Raw genomic sequence first — 17,871 nt, forward strand, 5'->3', positions numbered from 1 at the left:
TTGAACTAGGGATGCACGATATATCAGCCACCATATCGGTATCGGTCGATATATGATCATTTTTAATGTTATTGTTATCGGCCCCAAAAAAATATTTGGCTGATATATTGAAGCTGATAAATAATGTATTATTTCCTTCAGCTGAGACACTTCAGATGCGCACTGTTCAACATGATGGTTTTAAATTGCTTGAAATATGATTGTAATCACTTTAAAAAAGAAAAATACAGTAAAGTGCAACATGTGCAGCGCAAGTCAGTCATATCGGCTACATAAAATTATAATGAGAACATCATTATAATTGTGTGTTTGGGACATGATGAGACTTTTGTTTTTGAAAAATTATATAAAAGTTTGGATTTAGATTTATCAGCCAATATATCGGTTATCGACTTTCAAATATAAAGAATTATCGGTTATCGGCCAAAATTTTCATACAGGTGCATTTCATAGCTTGAACATTTTGCGACACTTTCAAAGTCAAATATTCAAGTCGGTGGCACTAAAAGCATGTATAGTTTGATTCGAAACAGATGAACGTGAATCTGGCTATGTTTTATTACATTGGTTGTTGTACATATCGTGACAGTTCAGAAATTAAATGCATCACGCTACAGGGGAATGCTCTATCGTGTTTGAAAATAATGCAGCACAGACACTAAACCTGAACAATAATGTTAACAAAAGCAAATCTGAGAGATTAAAACACACTTGTTTAAGAAACCGTGTCAATAATCTGCCCCTGTAATCATAATCTGTGTGAGAAGGAATCAAAGTTGTACTGCCTCTATTGTTCATTTCAGCTGTAAACTGCAGTGAATTATAGCCTATGTATAGGTGTTTTTCTCATTGAGCATTTTTTGTCTTAATATTAGTGTTTTGCCCTTGAATGCTTAGTATGTCTTTCTCTATTGACGCAGTATATCAGAGGATGCATGAGTGAAAATGTGAATGTGTCTTTGTTATTTTGTCTACACAGCGGCCGTTGCCCTCAAGCTCCTCTGATAATGAGATGTTTTATTAATATGCCTTTTCAAAACAGAACTACACCTGGTGCTCTATAAAAAGAACCAAAGCTCTGATTGAAATCAGTCGGCTATGGAAGAGCAACTAATCCACAGCGAGTGGCTACACAAGCACAGACTTCAAAAGCCTCTTTTTTCCCCTCACTGACATATGCACACAAGCCAACAAAAGCACAAACACGCACAAAACAAAACCCTTTGCAAGATGCTCGCCGACTCTCTGGTGTTTCCATGGCAGAATGTGCCCACTTTTCCTCAAGAGGCGTTTAACCTGAGGAGCGGCTGACAGCAAGTCATGGCCTAGTTTCTCATCTCTCCCAGAAGCCCGAGACTCTGGAGGATGATATAGAGAGAAATGCAGAGTCATGAAGCGCACAAAGGCCAGTCTGTATCCCTCCACAGTAGGAGTCTGATGGAGCCTTTGTGTTCCTGAAACTCACTGGTCTTATAATGAGAAATCAAATATTCACTGAAGAGACTGATGCATTCCTACTAGGGCTGTCAAAATGGCTGAAAAACTAAATACGCATTTCTTTCCAGCAAAATTTGAATTATATTTGAATTCTAATGTCAATACTTAATGTTAGAGGGAAAAAGGTACTGTATTGTCTCCTATTCACACAAAAGGGAGCAAACGAGCGCAATAAGCAAATATAAGCCAAATCAAGCATCGCATCTTTTATTGAAATTCAATGACATTCACTTTTTTTAAATGCATTAAATTTTGAAACAATTTTTCTTAGATAAAATATAATTTCCTTAATGTGCATGCAAGGAAAAATAGGTTACAATAGTGCATAAAACTGTGTTCGTGCATCAGTAACCTGAGAAAACGCGCTTCAACAGACGCGTAATGAACTACATGAACACACAATAGCAAACTGACATTCAGAAACACTCACTTCTACTCACTACAGTACATCTACATATTGATCATCAAAAACACCAGACGCTCAATTTTATCTGAGCGAGTGCTGAGCGCTTTCTGTTGACTGTTTCCAGCTGACAAAAACACACACGATGTGCAGGTTTGGTCAAGTATGTCGTTGCACGATTTTTGCCACCAACTGAGAGGATTTTCTTCACCATTTTTCAAACGAACAACGCAGCCGCACTGCGCTGTATACTGGATAACCTAGCGCTAACAAAAACAAACCGCATCAGTTCCGTTAACATCATGTCACACGCGCCTTTAGTCAGCATGGTTTTTGCATTTGAATGTGCAGGGTTTTATTGACAAATATTTAGAATTTTTATTTTTATCTGACAGCCCTAATATGTACTGCGACTTTCAAAAGTCTCCGCAATGAAAATAAAAACGATTTAAAAAAATAGGTTGAGCCTCCACAAATTTCTGATATCAGACTAATGAAAGCATCAACAACAACTACTCGTTGTTCAGAAACTCGTCCAGTCATGATGATGTAATAGGGATGAATCCGAATAGATAATATTATTCATGAAAGAAAGAGAGAAGCAGCTGAACGGCGGGCTGTTTCTGTCTGCGTGTAGCACCTGCAGCTCTGCACAATCTTGCACATTAATTGGTGGCTCATGTTGCACTTTCTCCCATTTATTAGTAATATGAGTGCACTCTCTTGGCATATCTAAAGTCTGCGGCTCCTCATCAGACTGACAGCTGAAATATGACCGGCATCCTTCAAAAACTCCTGCATCAGGCCTAGATGGAGATGGGCTTCAAGGTCAGTCTATTCTAGACACCGACAATGCCATCATTGCTGACAAAATCAATGTGAATAAGGGGAGAGGAGTAGATTCAGATCTGGCAAGTCTAGTTGTCAATTAAAATGGGTTTTCCCAAAATTCCCAGATTACTTGGGACATTTGTTCCTCAAAATGGTGAATATTTGGATCACTTGAGTGACAACCTTACTATATAGTAAATTTCACAAATTAAGGAGCTCTATTATGCCCTTTTACAAAGCCTTGCGGTTGTTTTCAGGCTCTACTAGAACAGGTTTTCCTGCTTGAATGTTGATTATTTTCCTCATATTCTCCATTGTTGCGGCTCCTCTCTTCCCAGTCTGTCAGTAACGCTCTGTTTACTTCCTGTCTCTATGAAGCCCCTCCTTCTGAAAAGCACACTGTGCTCTGATTGGTCGGCTGGAGCAGTGTGTTGTGATTGGTCGAGCACTTCGAATGAGTTTGGGAAATGTCCCGCCCCTTTCCATAACCACCAGTTTAACACACTACTAACTCACTCAACCAGGCCCCGCCCCTTTATTCTGCGTATGAATTATTTAAATTAGGAATATATTGACGTGTTCGTTCCCGGAAGAAACTCAAGACTACAATGGAGGCGTTTCAGGAGTTCAGAAACACTGACACTGATATAGAGAAGAATTTATGCTTTTTCAAAATACAGAAACCGCAATATTACGCACTAAAAACAGATGAACATGTAAAAATGCACTAAAATAGAAAGTGTAACATCAAATTAAATGTGAAATTTTGAAGTAGAAAGACTGTAAAAATACAGCAGCCGCACACTCAAACACTGTGCAAGATCAATTTATTAGCAAGCTTTCGGTCTTGCGACCTTCTTCAGGATTACAAACAGAGTGAATGTGGCCATATAAAAAAGCCCTTGTCAATCACCTCTCCTGATTGCATAATGCCAGACACCTATGTTAACATGGCTAAGGCTACAGGGATAGGGAACATGGGAAATGTACTTCAACACAGCCTATATCAAATATAGCCTTTGGCACAGGGTCTACTGAAAACAAAACACATAAATTACATCAAGATTTCAAAAAAAATGTAAAAAAAAAATTCTATAAAGGAATATACACTACATCAAAACCCTATTCCATGTAAATATCAGGCTATGGCCATCATAAAACATGGAGTAGTCTATATTAATGAGATTAAAGAAACACTCATATCAAAATCCTCATTAAGGCCCAGTGGTTGTAGAGCTTCTAGTATATAAATCCAATATAGCTCTCTCTGACATAGTCGCCTGTCTACATCACCCCCTCTCTCTGAGAAGTTACCTGTTCTATTCCCTGAAACCTGATGGAGGATAGAGCCTTATTGAACTTTGGTGTTCGCTGATTCTTTGCTTCAGAGGGCGAATAGTTTTGCCAATATAGATCATATCACATGTGCATTTAAGCATGTATATAACATTTGTGGTGTTACGGGCTGCAACAACTAATCGATAAAATCGATTATAATCGATTATGAAAATCGTTGTCGACGAATGTCATTATCGATTAGTTGGTCTGCTTACGTCACGGGGAGCGTTTACTGGTACGCACACACACGCAAGGTCTCTCTCTCTCAGGCGCTCTGCCGAGCGCGCGCGCTACACGGTTTGGAGCAGTCTCTTCTGTCTCGCTTGCGCGCTCTAGATTTCGGGAGTTTGAACTAATTCACGGGGATCAGGGAGCCGCAATCAATATGCGGGAGACTCCCGGGACTTCCGGGATCTTGGGATGTCTGTATTTTGTCTCGAGCATCAGGTTGCGCAATCAGTTCGCTCGCAACGTAAGTGATGGATTAAAATAGCGCTACCGCAGAAATAGGTTAAATTAAAACGGTCTTTACAAAGTGAAGCACTAAATATAAAGGCAGTTAATAACAGCAGCAGTAAAATATTGTTTTTTAGTCACTGTACTCAGTGGTTTTCAGCGAATGCTTGTGCACTAATGCATAATTTCTCCTGTCCTTTACTCAAGCCTGTTAGCTTGCTGGGTAACGTTACCTCCATTCCGTTCTCTTTTTATAGCATTTGTCTACTAAGTTTTAATTGTTTTTCAAACGCGATCTACTGCGGCTCTACATTCACACAATTGTTTTCAGTCTTTCTATATTTATTTAATCAATTTAGCCTTATATTATTCTTTTATATATTATATATAATATATATTATATTCTTTATCCTTATATTCCTTATATATAATTAATTTTAAATAAAAATTAAATGAATTATATATTTTAGATGTTTTTAGTTTGTTTTTAGTTCAGATATTCACATCTGAACAACATGTCTGTGTAAATTTGTTTTAACAAAAATTGTGTTAAAACATAATATGTTGGATATCATTTTTTTAACAATAATCATGTTTGTCAACTTGCCATCAGCAATTATCATTAAAAACAATGCAAATATTGATATTAGTAAAACTCAATGTGTGGCTTTTGCACTTTTTAAAGTACACTTTTACACATAAATACCCTGATTTACGGTTTTATTTAGTTATAATAAAAAAAAAATCTAATTTAATTTCTATCCGATTAATCGATTAATCGATTATCAAAATAATCGTTAGTTGCAGCCCTAGTTACATGTGATAACCCCTCTTACTGGAAAATAATTCCCTGTTCTAGGATGTGTGAACGTGTTTGTTTTCCACGTATTGTGGCACTGAGCACAGTTACCACAAGGGTAATTTCCATGTTTGAGGGGAGCCAAAAGTGTCTGTCTAGGACTTGGTAATATATTGTCTCTAACCAATTAATTTCGTAGGTTTGGCCCTCTTTTAAAAACAAAAAGGGGTGGATCTTTGAAATGTTGAATGAGAGCTGGGTCTGAGGTCAAAATGAGCCAATATTTAAGAATGGTATTCTTAAACATGTAAGCCCGAGGGGTAAAAGTTGTAATACAGGCAGGGTCCGAAATTAACTTTTTGGCTCACCTGCCACTGGGACTGGTAGATGAAAAAAATCCACCAGCCAAGCATATTTTTTACCGGCCAAAATAATAAACAGCCTTTTTGTGTCACATATACATTAATTTATATAGGCTATATTTAAACATTTTTGGCATTATATTTCTGGTCTATTATTTTCCATTCTTACTTTTATTTACACACACATATTACACAATTTACACACATTAAAATAATATTTTAGTGGTGGTGCCTATAAAAATAGTTCTGTACAAATGAAATGTATTAATTGTATATTTACTAAAAAGTATGCAATAATAATATATTATAATTATTTCAAAAAAATATTTAGTTTTACTCTGCCTATTTTTTTACTCCATTTACTCTGACTGATCAGTAACTGAAGGACTGGAAATATCAGTTGTTTTTAACCCTTCATTAAAATGAATCGGTTCAAAGGAGTGAGTCATTAGTTCGCGAATTGGACGTGTCATTATGGGATGTGTACGCGTTGTGTGATTATCCCGGCAGCTAGGACATCCCTCAAGATTTGTGTCAACTCAGAAAACATTTAATCACTGGATAGGTTTTTTTGTTTATTTAAAGTGTGGTTTATGTCAGCTGAATGTGCGGAACGCTTCAGAGAAGATAAGGTATTTTAGTACAATTCACAGTTCACACCCAGCGGTAATTCAGGAAAAAAAATATGCGAATGCTCCACATGAAACTATGATCTTCCGAACTTTACCATCGTGTCGATTTATTTTGATGAATATGTGCCAGGGAGAGAGAGCAAGACAGCGATTAGGAGACGGTGAAGCCTTGTTTATACTTTCGCCTGGTTTCGAAGAGAAAGAGTGTGGGCGCGCGACCAGGGCTCTCTCTCTCTCTCTCTCTCTCTCTCTCTCTCTCTCTCTCTCTCTCTCTCTCTCTCTCTCGCTGTCTCGCTCTCTCTCTCTCTCTCTCTCTCTCTCTCTCTCTCTCTCTCTCTCGCTGTCTCGCTCGCTCTCTCTCTCTCTCTCTCTCTCTCTGCTCGTTCTTCAGGTGCGCCGTGTCACTTTCAATTCCCATCCCGCAAACACAACAACTCCGTCATGTCCGTAGCCATCATGCTAGATATTTTATAACATTACAAAATGCAATTGTAATAAACATTTTATTACATTACTATTTTGGTATGAACATTCACCCGCCAGGGGGGCGGATAGCCTTTTGAGATTTACTCGCCAAACGGAAAATCTACCCGCATTTGGCGCTTGGCGGGTGTTAATTTCGGACCCTGAATACAGGTTACTGAACAATTATTTTATTTTCTGGATATTCTTTGTGAACAAAACCGGTCTTGATTTCGACAGGGCAGCCTGGTGGGCGTCATCAACACACTGAGCAGAATAACCCCTTTCTAGAAACCTTTGTTTCATTTCCAAAGACTTTTCTATGAGATCTTCATCGGAATGGCATATCCACCTCAATCTATAAAACTGACTCTTAGGTAGGCCAGTAGAAAATAGAAAGACTAAAATAGAACTTTCTTGTAACCAACATTGCAATGATCTTTACGTAAAAAAAAGTGCACATGAGTTGAGTGGTTTGTTTGTCTTTAGTTTAGCGGGTTGAGAACATAAACATGCCAGGAAGAGGTTGAAGGCAAATAATGACTTCATCATCATGAATATGTATGAAGGGGCCTAGAGTCGTGGATCTCTGTAGGACAGGGAAGGTTCCAGAGCGAGAAAAGCAAAGCATTTTGGCCCTTGTTAGGGCTCTGTTTAAGCATGCAGGGCACAGCAAACACTCAATGAGCTTCCTTCCCGCTGGCAGTGTTCGCTCAGGCTTCTTCAACATATGTTCCTTTCAGAAGGGGAAGCGCTCTCTCTCTCTCTCTCTCTCTCTCTCTCTCTCTCTCTCTCTCAATACTAACGAACGATGTCGTCATCGCCTTTATTCCCTAAAAACCTATGTTCACTTTCTGGGAAGTTGATAACAGCTTCTGCTGTGATGATGACACAACATGATTTATCTTTAGTTGTGCTGGGTATTGACACACACTTCATGGTTCAATTTCGATTCACAAGCTCTTGATTCGATTCGGATCTTGATTACTTGATATATATGCAGTAATCAAGATCCGAATCGAATCAAGAGCTTGTGAATCGAAATTGAACCATGAAGTGTATCAAAATGAATCAAGTTAAGAGTGATTCGTTCGGGATTTTTGGGGCAGATCGCTGATTACACATCACTGGAAACACAACTGGCTGATTTGATAACAGATTCTGATCACCGAAAAAAGACTAATTCTTAACAACAATGTATTTTAACTTAAGTAATTAAGAGAAAGTGTCATATCTCTATTTACTGCCAAGCAACAAAATGCAACATATTCCGTTCTCTCTCTTAAATGTGATTAGGAACAACTCAGATGCTTAACAAATATAGCATTCTTGATTTAAAAATAGAAAAACAGAAGAGTCTTTATCAACCGAAAGTAGGGCTGCACGATTTGGGGAAAATGCCATATTGCGATCATCGAGGTCAATATTGCGATATGCAATTGCGATATAATAAACAAATGGTTTCATGAGTCAACTTGCTTGGTTCTAAAGCAAAATGCACACACAGATTAGTGATGATTCTGAAATGTGTATTTCTCAACTCAAACTAGCAACAACAACTAAATGATTGATAACACCTATAATGATCAATAAGCCATTGATGTCTGGATAACAATGTTGTCTTGTCGCAGGAATGGTTTAAAGGCATTTGCATGAATAAGACTGGGATCATGTAACACTAGCCAAATGATGACAGAAATTAACAGATGCTGCGTTAATTGCGTTACTAGCCCTTATTTGTTTAGGCTATTTCATATAAAATCGCAGCATTTTGCGTCATATAATCGCATAGGCTTGACATCGCGATTGCGATATGATTAATCGTGCAGCACTAACCGAGTTTAATCGAATGTAAAACAACATTGCATAGTCTTCGCTGTATAAATGAAATCGAGATTAATCCTACTAAATCTACTAAAGAGCAGAGAGTGATTTTCTCAGTCTTTTCTTGTTTGATAAACATTAATGACAGACAGCAGCAGGAATATTACGCTGCTGTCACTTTAAGACCGATAGCACGGATCCAATATACTGATACACATACGACTTATCATTCACTTAAGACATAAGCGACGATGTTTAATAGTGGTGGGGGAAAAAATCGATTCTGTTCAGTATCGCGATATTTTGCGCACGCAATTATATCGATACAGTAGCGCAAAGTATTGCGATATTTAATTATAAAATTATCTGTTTTACTTTCCGGTTTTCTCAGAGTTTACTCTGATCATTTACATTTGCGTATTACATCCACAAGGTGGCGCTTGTTGCGGTGCTTTGTTGTCGTACATTCGACAGCAAATTCAAATGAAAATGGCTTCAGTATTACGGTTGTACACGACGCTCCGCATCTTTCAAATCGAAAGTGTGGGTAAATTTCGGTTTTATGATTATTCTCAGGTTTATGTTACTCTATTATGTCTGCTTTATGTTACTCTATTGTATTTAAATAATTTTAAGTTATGTGCTGGGAGCTCAGTGAGTTTTGTTTGTTTCATATTAAATATTACCTGCTCGGTCTTGTCTGTCAGCGCGTTGTCATTGTCCTCTATTTTTCACTGCTTGAGAACATGGGTTGAAATCGCCCTCTAACCCTCATTCACTAAGTTAGGCCTATTCCCTAAGTTAACGTTAGTCCACTAATACTGTTCACTTGAAGGAGTGAATGAAAACGAGTAAGCGACAGGCGTTGAGCGTACATAAGCTGTACATTCGTTAATGCAGTGCAATGTGGGACAGAGACGCGATCTGACACGCGTCCCATTTTCTCACAAATCTCTACGTTTATTTAAATAATTCAAGATTGCTCTTATGAGAACACTCGACAAAACTGACATTTTGGCATAATTTGTGTGTGTTATGGTTTGTTCAAGCCCGAAAGAGAACTTGATACTGACGCGCGTCTTTTCTGTGGGTCGTGTGTGTGTGTGTGTGTGTGTGTGTAATACAGGCAGGATTTGACGGATACTGCGTAATTGCGTTAAACATTTTTAACGCTTTAAACTTTTTTTTTGTTTTTGTTGCGGTGCCGCGGTGGGCAAGTGATGAAACCAGTGTTGCAATGTGTCCCGAATGTTCAAGAACAAGTTTTTCAGTTTTTGCACTTCAGTTAATGTGTAGAAGATAATGTTTACAGAATTAAATGTGACATTTAAAGTGAGGTGAGCGGTCTTATTTTCCTAATTTTTTGTAATGCCTTTGAATAATATGGGGGACGTGAATCGCAATATCGCAGAATCGAATCGCAATACTTGCTGTATCGCAATATATTGAGAATCGCAATAATATTGAATCGTGGCCCAAATATCGCAATACTATCGAATCGTCACATTTTTGCCAATTCCCACCCCTAATGTTTAAGCGAACACTCACCAAGCTGGGCATTTTGACATTTCTGTGTTTTTAAGCTCAAAGTTCACACTCTCTGTGTTCCTCTCCGTCTCGGGACGTCAAGTTTGGGCTTTTAGGGAGGAATGGAAGCATGCCGCTTTGAAGATTGTCTTGCGAACAATCGGAGCTCCCTTAAGTACAATACATGTCCATTTATATTAAAAGCTGTAAACTATATAGGGGCCTTGTCAGTTGGTAAATTACTATAATATTAAAGACTACAAACTATAGATTAATTGCTACTTATTTTTAGATATATTCATTTTTCAAATAATAACTTAAGTGATATAATTATATTTCGTTTTTGAAATCTAAACTTTGTATCCGTCATAAAAACTTGTTTTCAAGACGGATTTATTCAAACATATACTTTCTGCAGTTGAAACACTGGTTGATGGATTACGTGTGACATGATTGATTTCAGTAAGTTGTTCTTTCATCATTTCTTCTGATGTTCATTGATGTTTATTTGCTGCTGTAACTAATAGTGAAGAAGAAGAGACGATCGGTCAGCACACATTAAAGAGACACAAACACATTCATTCTCCCTGACTAATGATAATATTGACATAATTTGATATACATCATATCATATCAAAAGCATCAAAGCACAAAGCTTATTGTAATTATTGGATAGCAGGCGCTACAAATGATGTTTAGTTTTAATGTTTGTCTCTGCATCAATTCAAAACAGCACAGACCAAAAGACAGACCTTGGGTTTTAATCATTAAAATGAAAATTGAGTAAAATCGAGAAATCAGTATTGTCAAGCCAGCCCTAATGTCTTAAGTCCTCCTTTAGTCAATCATTTTATCACTTAAAACTCATCTTTGATCACCAAAACATCATATTTAGGTGTTTTTTCCTTGAACAAAATTCTTCATGCCTTAAAATATCTTGAATGTAACCCGACACCTTTGCCTCGTTTAGTATGCGCGGTTCTATGAATATGCAAATGAGCCCCGCCTCCACTCACTCACTCACTCAGAGATCCACTCGTTGACGATCACACGTTGATCTGATTGGTTACAAGGTAGTTTGTGACGTCAGAAACACTAGCGATTTCAAACCGTGTTTTTGAGACGGTCTTTGGTTCACTGCAGTTTTAAGGAGAAAATACTCAGCAATTCTGTCGACTAATGAATTTACACATGGTTTGTCTTAAAGCATATTAAAAACACCACATAGACATATAAACAACATTAAAAGCTGGATTTCCACCACAGGGGGACTTTTTAAAAAAGTTCTCCCCATACGCTCTGACACTGAGGCTGTAATACAAGTAAACAATGGGTGAATCAGTGTGTTTCTCACCTTGAGGCTGGTGTTGGATCGAGGGTGGCTGAGGTTGTTATATTTCCATGTGTCTGTCCCTGGAGTCTCCACAGATTCCCTATGCAGATTCGGGCTCATCGCATCGCTTCCCGGCAATGAGAAAACACCCAGAGAGACAGGTCGCTCCTTCCTGAATACACACATAAAACATACGATTGGAAACTTGGGAGCGAGAAACATTATGGATTACATAAGTCCTGTATTCAGAACGTTTTTCAAACCAATTTCATATCAAGAATTGGGAAACAAGTTTCTGAATTACATTGGTTTAAGCTAGACAGAAATGGGAGTGGTGCTTTATGGTGAAAACTCACTGCCACTATGGTAAAAATGGCATCACTACTTTCCCAGTATTTCATAAAGTGTTTGAGGTAGTTTCTAATGTGTTACTAGGGTTTGGAGTGGTATCTAGGGCGTTGCTAAGTCACAAGTTAAATCAAGTCACTTTTATTTGTACAGCGCTTTATTCAATACAGATCTTTTCAAAGCAGCTGCACATTATTAAACATGTTCATAATTGATTAATTTTAAAACATTAACAGATATTTTCCTATTCAGATATTTTGATATTTGATATTTACCATCAGTTGAAGGTGAAGTATGTAAGATTTCTTATAAACTTAAAATGCATTCTTCCAGTTTTTTGTTCATTTACTACTATTAATATGCCATTCACTGGTTTACCTCCCCCAAAAGTTTAAACATTGATCCTCCCAGACAGCATCAAAACATTGAGAGCATCCGTTCAGATCTGTCAATCTCTGCCCAGTTCAACCAATAGTGAGAGTTTGGGGCGTGGCTACTGTGAGTAGGCGGAGCCAGAAGGCGTTCAGCCACGATGGGACCATGACTGATGCGTTACCTGGAAAAATACATTCATGCTATGCATTTCAATGGATGTGTCAATACCATACAGCATCATCATGCACCTGTTCAGAAAGACATTACTGTGATGTATGTCCAGCATTAAAGTCCCCCTGTAGTCAATAATTTATCCCTTAAAACTCTTCTTTGATCACCAAAATAACATTTAAACGTTTTTGTCTTGGAAAAAAATTCTTCATGCCTTAAAATATCTTGAATGTAACTCGACACCCATGCATCATTTAGTATACGCAGTTCTATAAATATGCAAATGAGCCCCGCCTCTACTCGCTCACTCAGAGATCCACTTGTTGACGATCACACGTTGATCTGATTGGTTACAAGGTAGTTTGTGAAGTCAGAAACACCAGCGATTTTAAACCGTGTTTTTGAGACTGTCTTTGGTTCACAGCAGTTTTAAGGTTATAATTTAAAAATGCGCCCTGTTCAGATACTTTAGATGGGATTATTATAAGCGAGACGCATTATTGAAAGTAGCCTACTTTTACCTGTAGAGTCATGGCTTCACAAGCACCCATAAGAGCTGTGTTTGTGATATTTGAATTACATAAGGAGGGTCTGCAAGCTTTTCCAAATTATACATACTCAACCTTTAAATGCTGATTCAATTCAGTTCAATAACAGTTTCAATGTTGCATTTATCAATTATGAAACTAATTCAATTCAGCTCTACAGAAGACAATGGTGTCATTACCAATAGTGTCAGTGCAGTTAATTTAATAATATCCCTGAACATTAATTGTCTTTAAGATCGTTTCGTGTCTCAATGCATGTCTATTGAATGTTTTTGCCAGCCATACAAAGCTTTTGCATGCAAGAAGCATGAGCAACATGATGCCACCACTAACACCAGAGCTCCTCTAGGAGAGACATTTCTTTTGTCTTCTCCGATTGTCTCTCTCGCTGTTGTCACAGATCTGCATTCAGACTGAACCTGCTGACGGCACATTCTGTAGGGATCTGCTCACGTGAGCAGGATTCACTCTATTCAGCTCAAACTGTACAGTGAAGAAAAGGTAAAGTACGGTTTGGAAACAAGAACCAAATTTGAGGAAGTGATAATGCAAAGTCCAGTGCTCAATAGCGGGTTTCCATCCAAAGTGAAGTTAACTTGTGTGTGTGTGTGTATATATATATCATTTATGGTAGTGCTGCACGATTAATCATATCAAAATTGCGATGTCAAGCCTATGCGATTATATGACGCAAATTGCTGCGATTTTATATTAAATGAACAAATCAGGGCTGTTGACGCAATTAACGCAGAATCTGTTATTTTTTATCATCCTTTAGCTAGTGTTATATAATCCCGCTCTTATTCGTGCAAATGCCTTTAAACCATTCATGCACGACAAGTCAAAAGAGAGCGCACTGCCTGTGAGTGTCCTGACAGTGACTCACAGAAAGACGCGTGCCAGTAGGCTATCATGCGCATACACAGACCGCGCGCCAGAATACAGTTCTTTCATGCTTGAACGAACAATAACACACACAATTATGCAAAAATGTAGCTTTGTCGAGTTTCTTCATAACATAAGAGCAGTCTTGTGATGGACGTAAAGAGTTGTGAGAGAATGAGGCGTGTGTGAGGTCCTCGTCTCTGTCAGCAGCGGCTGCTCTTAAAGGGCCAGCAGCCAATAAAGATTTCTGTCAGTAAAGTTAATCAAAGAACAAAGGGAACAGAGCAAATGACTCACTGGCCCTGACTAAATAACTTTTGTGGCTTTAATAAGGATTAGTCTATGTATAAGTTATGCACTGAAGACTGTTTGATAACTTTATTCCATTTCTGTATATGGCCTACCTGGTAAATAGGGCACAGGTAAATATGAAATTTATTATGGGTTTATGTGAGGATTGTTCAAAGTTCACTTAAATTAAAAGTGGTTATATTTTTTGAAGCCTAATAATGTATAAAAAAAATGAATAGCTTTCAATTGTAATGATGGAATCACTGTAATGTTGGATGGTTATATTAAATGTTTAAATATTTTTATCCAGACATAAATGGCTTATTGATCATTATAGGTGTTATCAATCATTTAGTTGTTGTTGCTAGTGTGAGTTGAGAAATACACATTTCAGAATCATCACTAATCTTTGTGTGCATTTTAGGACCAAGCAAGTTGACTTATGAAACCATTTGTTTATTATATCGCAATATTGACCTCAATAATCGCAATATGACATTTTCCCCAATTCGTGCAGCCCTAATTTATGGCATAAAACATTTGGAAATAAAGCAGCGTTTCCCTCCTATGAGAACAAAATCGTCACTTCCTGGGAAATTGCCAAGACAAATATCTGTAATATAAAAATAGGCACTTTTTCAATCCATCATAAAATAATTAAATCAATAAACGCTGTCATGTTCTCTTGCATTCGGGAACACACTCGTGTGTGTGAGACGCTTCTGGAGGGAATTAAACCAAATCATTCTGATCACACACTTTGACTCCGGCGTTTCAGAAACACCAAACCAACATTAGAGATGCTGCGATGCCATTGGTCCACTGGATACTCCAGTTATCCAATCACAGCCTCCGCTGAGGGTTTTAGTTGCTCATTCAAGCGATTTATTTAATAAATGTGTTTCCATCATAGTTTGTGTGCATGTCTTCTTTTTTAATACAACAATTCTCGTGATGCGATAGGTCTGCTGGTTAATCCAGTTATTTTGATTAAAAGACAAATATTTACTTTTTTTGTGAGTGACTTAACTTGCACAGGTAAATTGATCACCACAACGCTAATGTGCACTAACAAAGTAAATAGGGTCAATTTTGATTTCTTTCCAATTTTTAAGTAAAAAATAAAAGGGAGTAAATCAATGCAGTGAGGCTTGCATGTACTGTGTTGGATCTCTATCTGACGTGTACATCAATACCTGTGCTGTAATCACACACACACACACACACACACACACACACGCGTCACATAACACGTAGTGTCAATCACACAGTAAAGGGCATGATTTAACAGAGTTGAGAAAATGCAGGTTCAAAGTTCAATTCATGAAAAGCTCTATTACAGCACAGGAAGTTTCTGTTCCAATTCATTAATAAAAGCATGAAAATTAGACTAATAGAAATTGTTCAAAAGCAACTAATATAATGTTTGGATTGCAAGAACAAGCCACGTCCAGTTGTCTTCAACTAAATTATACAAAAAACTAGATAAAAAAATATCCATTTCAGAAGTCAGCACCGTTTCCCTTTTATCAAAACATAAAAAAACAAGTATTTCATTTCTTGGCCTTGAGTTGAACAAAGCATGTCGAGTCAGGATCAGTTAGAGGTTTAAAAGCAATTAAATCAGATTTAATCAATAAATATCATCTACTGAAGTTCAATGATTATGATAATACATAACACAGTCAGAAATAGGCATTTGATGAGTACCAAATGACTTGATCCATTTTACTTGAATTATATTTATTATACAATGCATATAATAGCTTGGCTTATGATAAGAAGTCTACTGTCAACTTTTCCAGAATAACCACTTATAAGAGTAAAATAAACATTTTGTATAGAGATAAAATTAAGCTTATTTTTGGAAACCTTGTGATTTTTGTATTGAAACAGCTTCATTTAAAATGTTTTTGAAAGGATTCATGCAAAAGAACAGCGTTTATTTGAAATAGAATCTTTTGTAACATTATAAACTGTGATTTTTTATTAATTTTATGGTAGTTCTACTGGTATATTTTTCATAATCTTTATGCAAATATTAATTCTTAGATTTGATTGGCTCATAATATTCAACCTTGAACTCTCTACATGATACATGATATGTGTGAAAATATCAGCTTTGGGTGAACAGCTCCGTTTCAGACAACTGTACTATTATAAATCACCGGAACACGTGACACTAAAACCCTGAAACCAGTTTAACATCTTGGAATAAAAGAACAGAAAGCTCTTCAAAGCATCTAATAATATCAGGTGTTCAACTGCAGCTCTAGTGCAAGAATGAACAATAAGCCTGTTAGATTGAGAAGGGATCGAGTACAAATGCTGACAAGAGAAATGAACTCTGAGATAAGCGGGTCTTGCGCAGCACAACACCGCTCATGCTAGCTGTCCTCTCTCAGAGCTAACAGACACATGATGAACAACAGTAACCGGAGTAACGGAGGAAATCATGCACGCACAAAGACAGAAATAGAGGGGAGAAAAGAGGCTTAAGATGAAGAGAATCAAAGTCCAATATAACAAGAGGTTTTCAAACTGGGGTCCGTGGAAAAGTTTAGAGGAAAATAAAAAACAAATGAATAAATTTGATTAAAATAAAGAAATTATAATACATCTAGTATTATTATAAGTAGAAGAAAAATATTGCAATGTTGCATAATAGAAAGTAAATATTTTCATCAGGGATGCACCAATATAAAAATTTTGGCGGATATCGATAACCGATAATTCTTTACATTTGAAACCCGATATATCGGCTGATAAATCCAAATCCAATTTTTATGTAATGTTGGAGACCCTGATTAAATTATTCACAATCACAATGATTAGATTATGTCCCAATCACACAATTATAACAAACTCATTATATTTTTATGTAGCCGATATGCGCTGCACACGTCGCACTGAACTCTATTTTCCTTTTCAAAATGATTCATATTTCAAGCAGCTCAAAACCATCATGTCAATCTGAAGTGTCTCAGCTGAAGGAAATAATACATTATTTATAACTATTATTTAATATATCAGCCTAATTTTCTTATCGGCCCAACAACAACAACAACATTAAAAAAAGAACATATCGACCGATACCGATATGGTGGCCGATATATCGTGCATTCCTAATTTTCCTTATCACATGTCTTTTTACAGTATAAATTGGGTCTTTATACAAAAATAGCTGCATTTAAAAATGTTGAATTTAAACTAAACATCTAAACTCTTGTGATCCATTGAAACAGAAGCGCCGGTGTGTGTGTGTCTGCGTACCTGCTGATCCGGGGCAGGGAGTGTGTGATGGCGGGCAGGCGGTTGGAGACGGAGTAATGCACGAGCAGGAGAACGGAGAGAGACACGAGCACAGCAGAGTTGATGACCACCGCCCCCCCCACGAAGCCAAAGACGAACAGCAGCATGAAACCCGGACTCATGTCTGAACACACACGCTACGGGCCCGCCGGCCCCCGATACGCCACAGCAATCCCATCAACACGAGAATCTGTGTGTGTGTGAGCTTTGCAGCCTCGCACTGCTGTGCTGTGACATCATCCACTCCACACACACAAACACACACACACACGCGCGCGCAACCGGCTTTGCAGCAGCTGCCGTCCCTAGCGTGTTGTTTTCCCTTTGCGCCGCTGATTAATGAACCTGCGCGCTAATTCTCTATGCATCACACAGCCGATTGGTTGTGGGAACTGATGTGTGTATGCAGATCAAGCAGGGTTATTTAACCATTAAAAAAACTGTGGAGTAAAATTAAAACTTATTTTATTTCAGCTA

General features: G+C 37.6%; 1 protein-coding gene across 1 annotated transcript in view; it reads right to left on the reverse strand.

Annotated features, from left to right (window-relative positions):
* Positions 1-17,576, reverse strand: part of LOC143737942 (C-Jun-amino-terminal kinase-interacting protein 4-like) — a 69,906-nt gene extending 52,330 nt beyond the window's left edge. The window contains exons 1-2 of the mRNA XM_077229747.1: positions 17,356-17,576; positions 11,486-11,636 (exon numbers count right to left, since the gene is read on the reverse strand). Coding sequence (XP_077085862.1) covers positions 11,486-11,636; positions 17,356-17,516 — 312 coding nt within the window. The 5' untranslated portion in view covers positions 17,517-17,576. The remainder of the gene's footprint in view (positions 1-11,485; positions 11,637-17,355) is intronic.
* Positions 17,577-17,871: the final 295 nt, after the last annotated feature.

Source organism: Siphateles boraxobius, unplaced genomic scaffold (genome assembly GCF_051911475.1).
Source record: "Siphateles boraxobius isolate OS27281-9 unplaced genomic scaffold, OSU_SipBor_1 131, whole genome shotgun sequence".
Taxonomy (NCBI): Eukaryota; Metazoa; Chordata; class Actinopteri; order Cypriniformes; family Leuciscidae; genus Siphateles; species Siphateles boraxobius.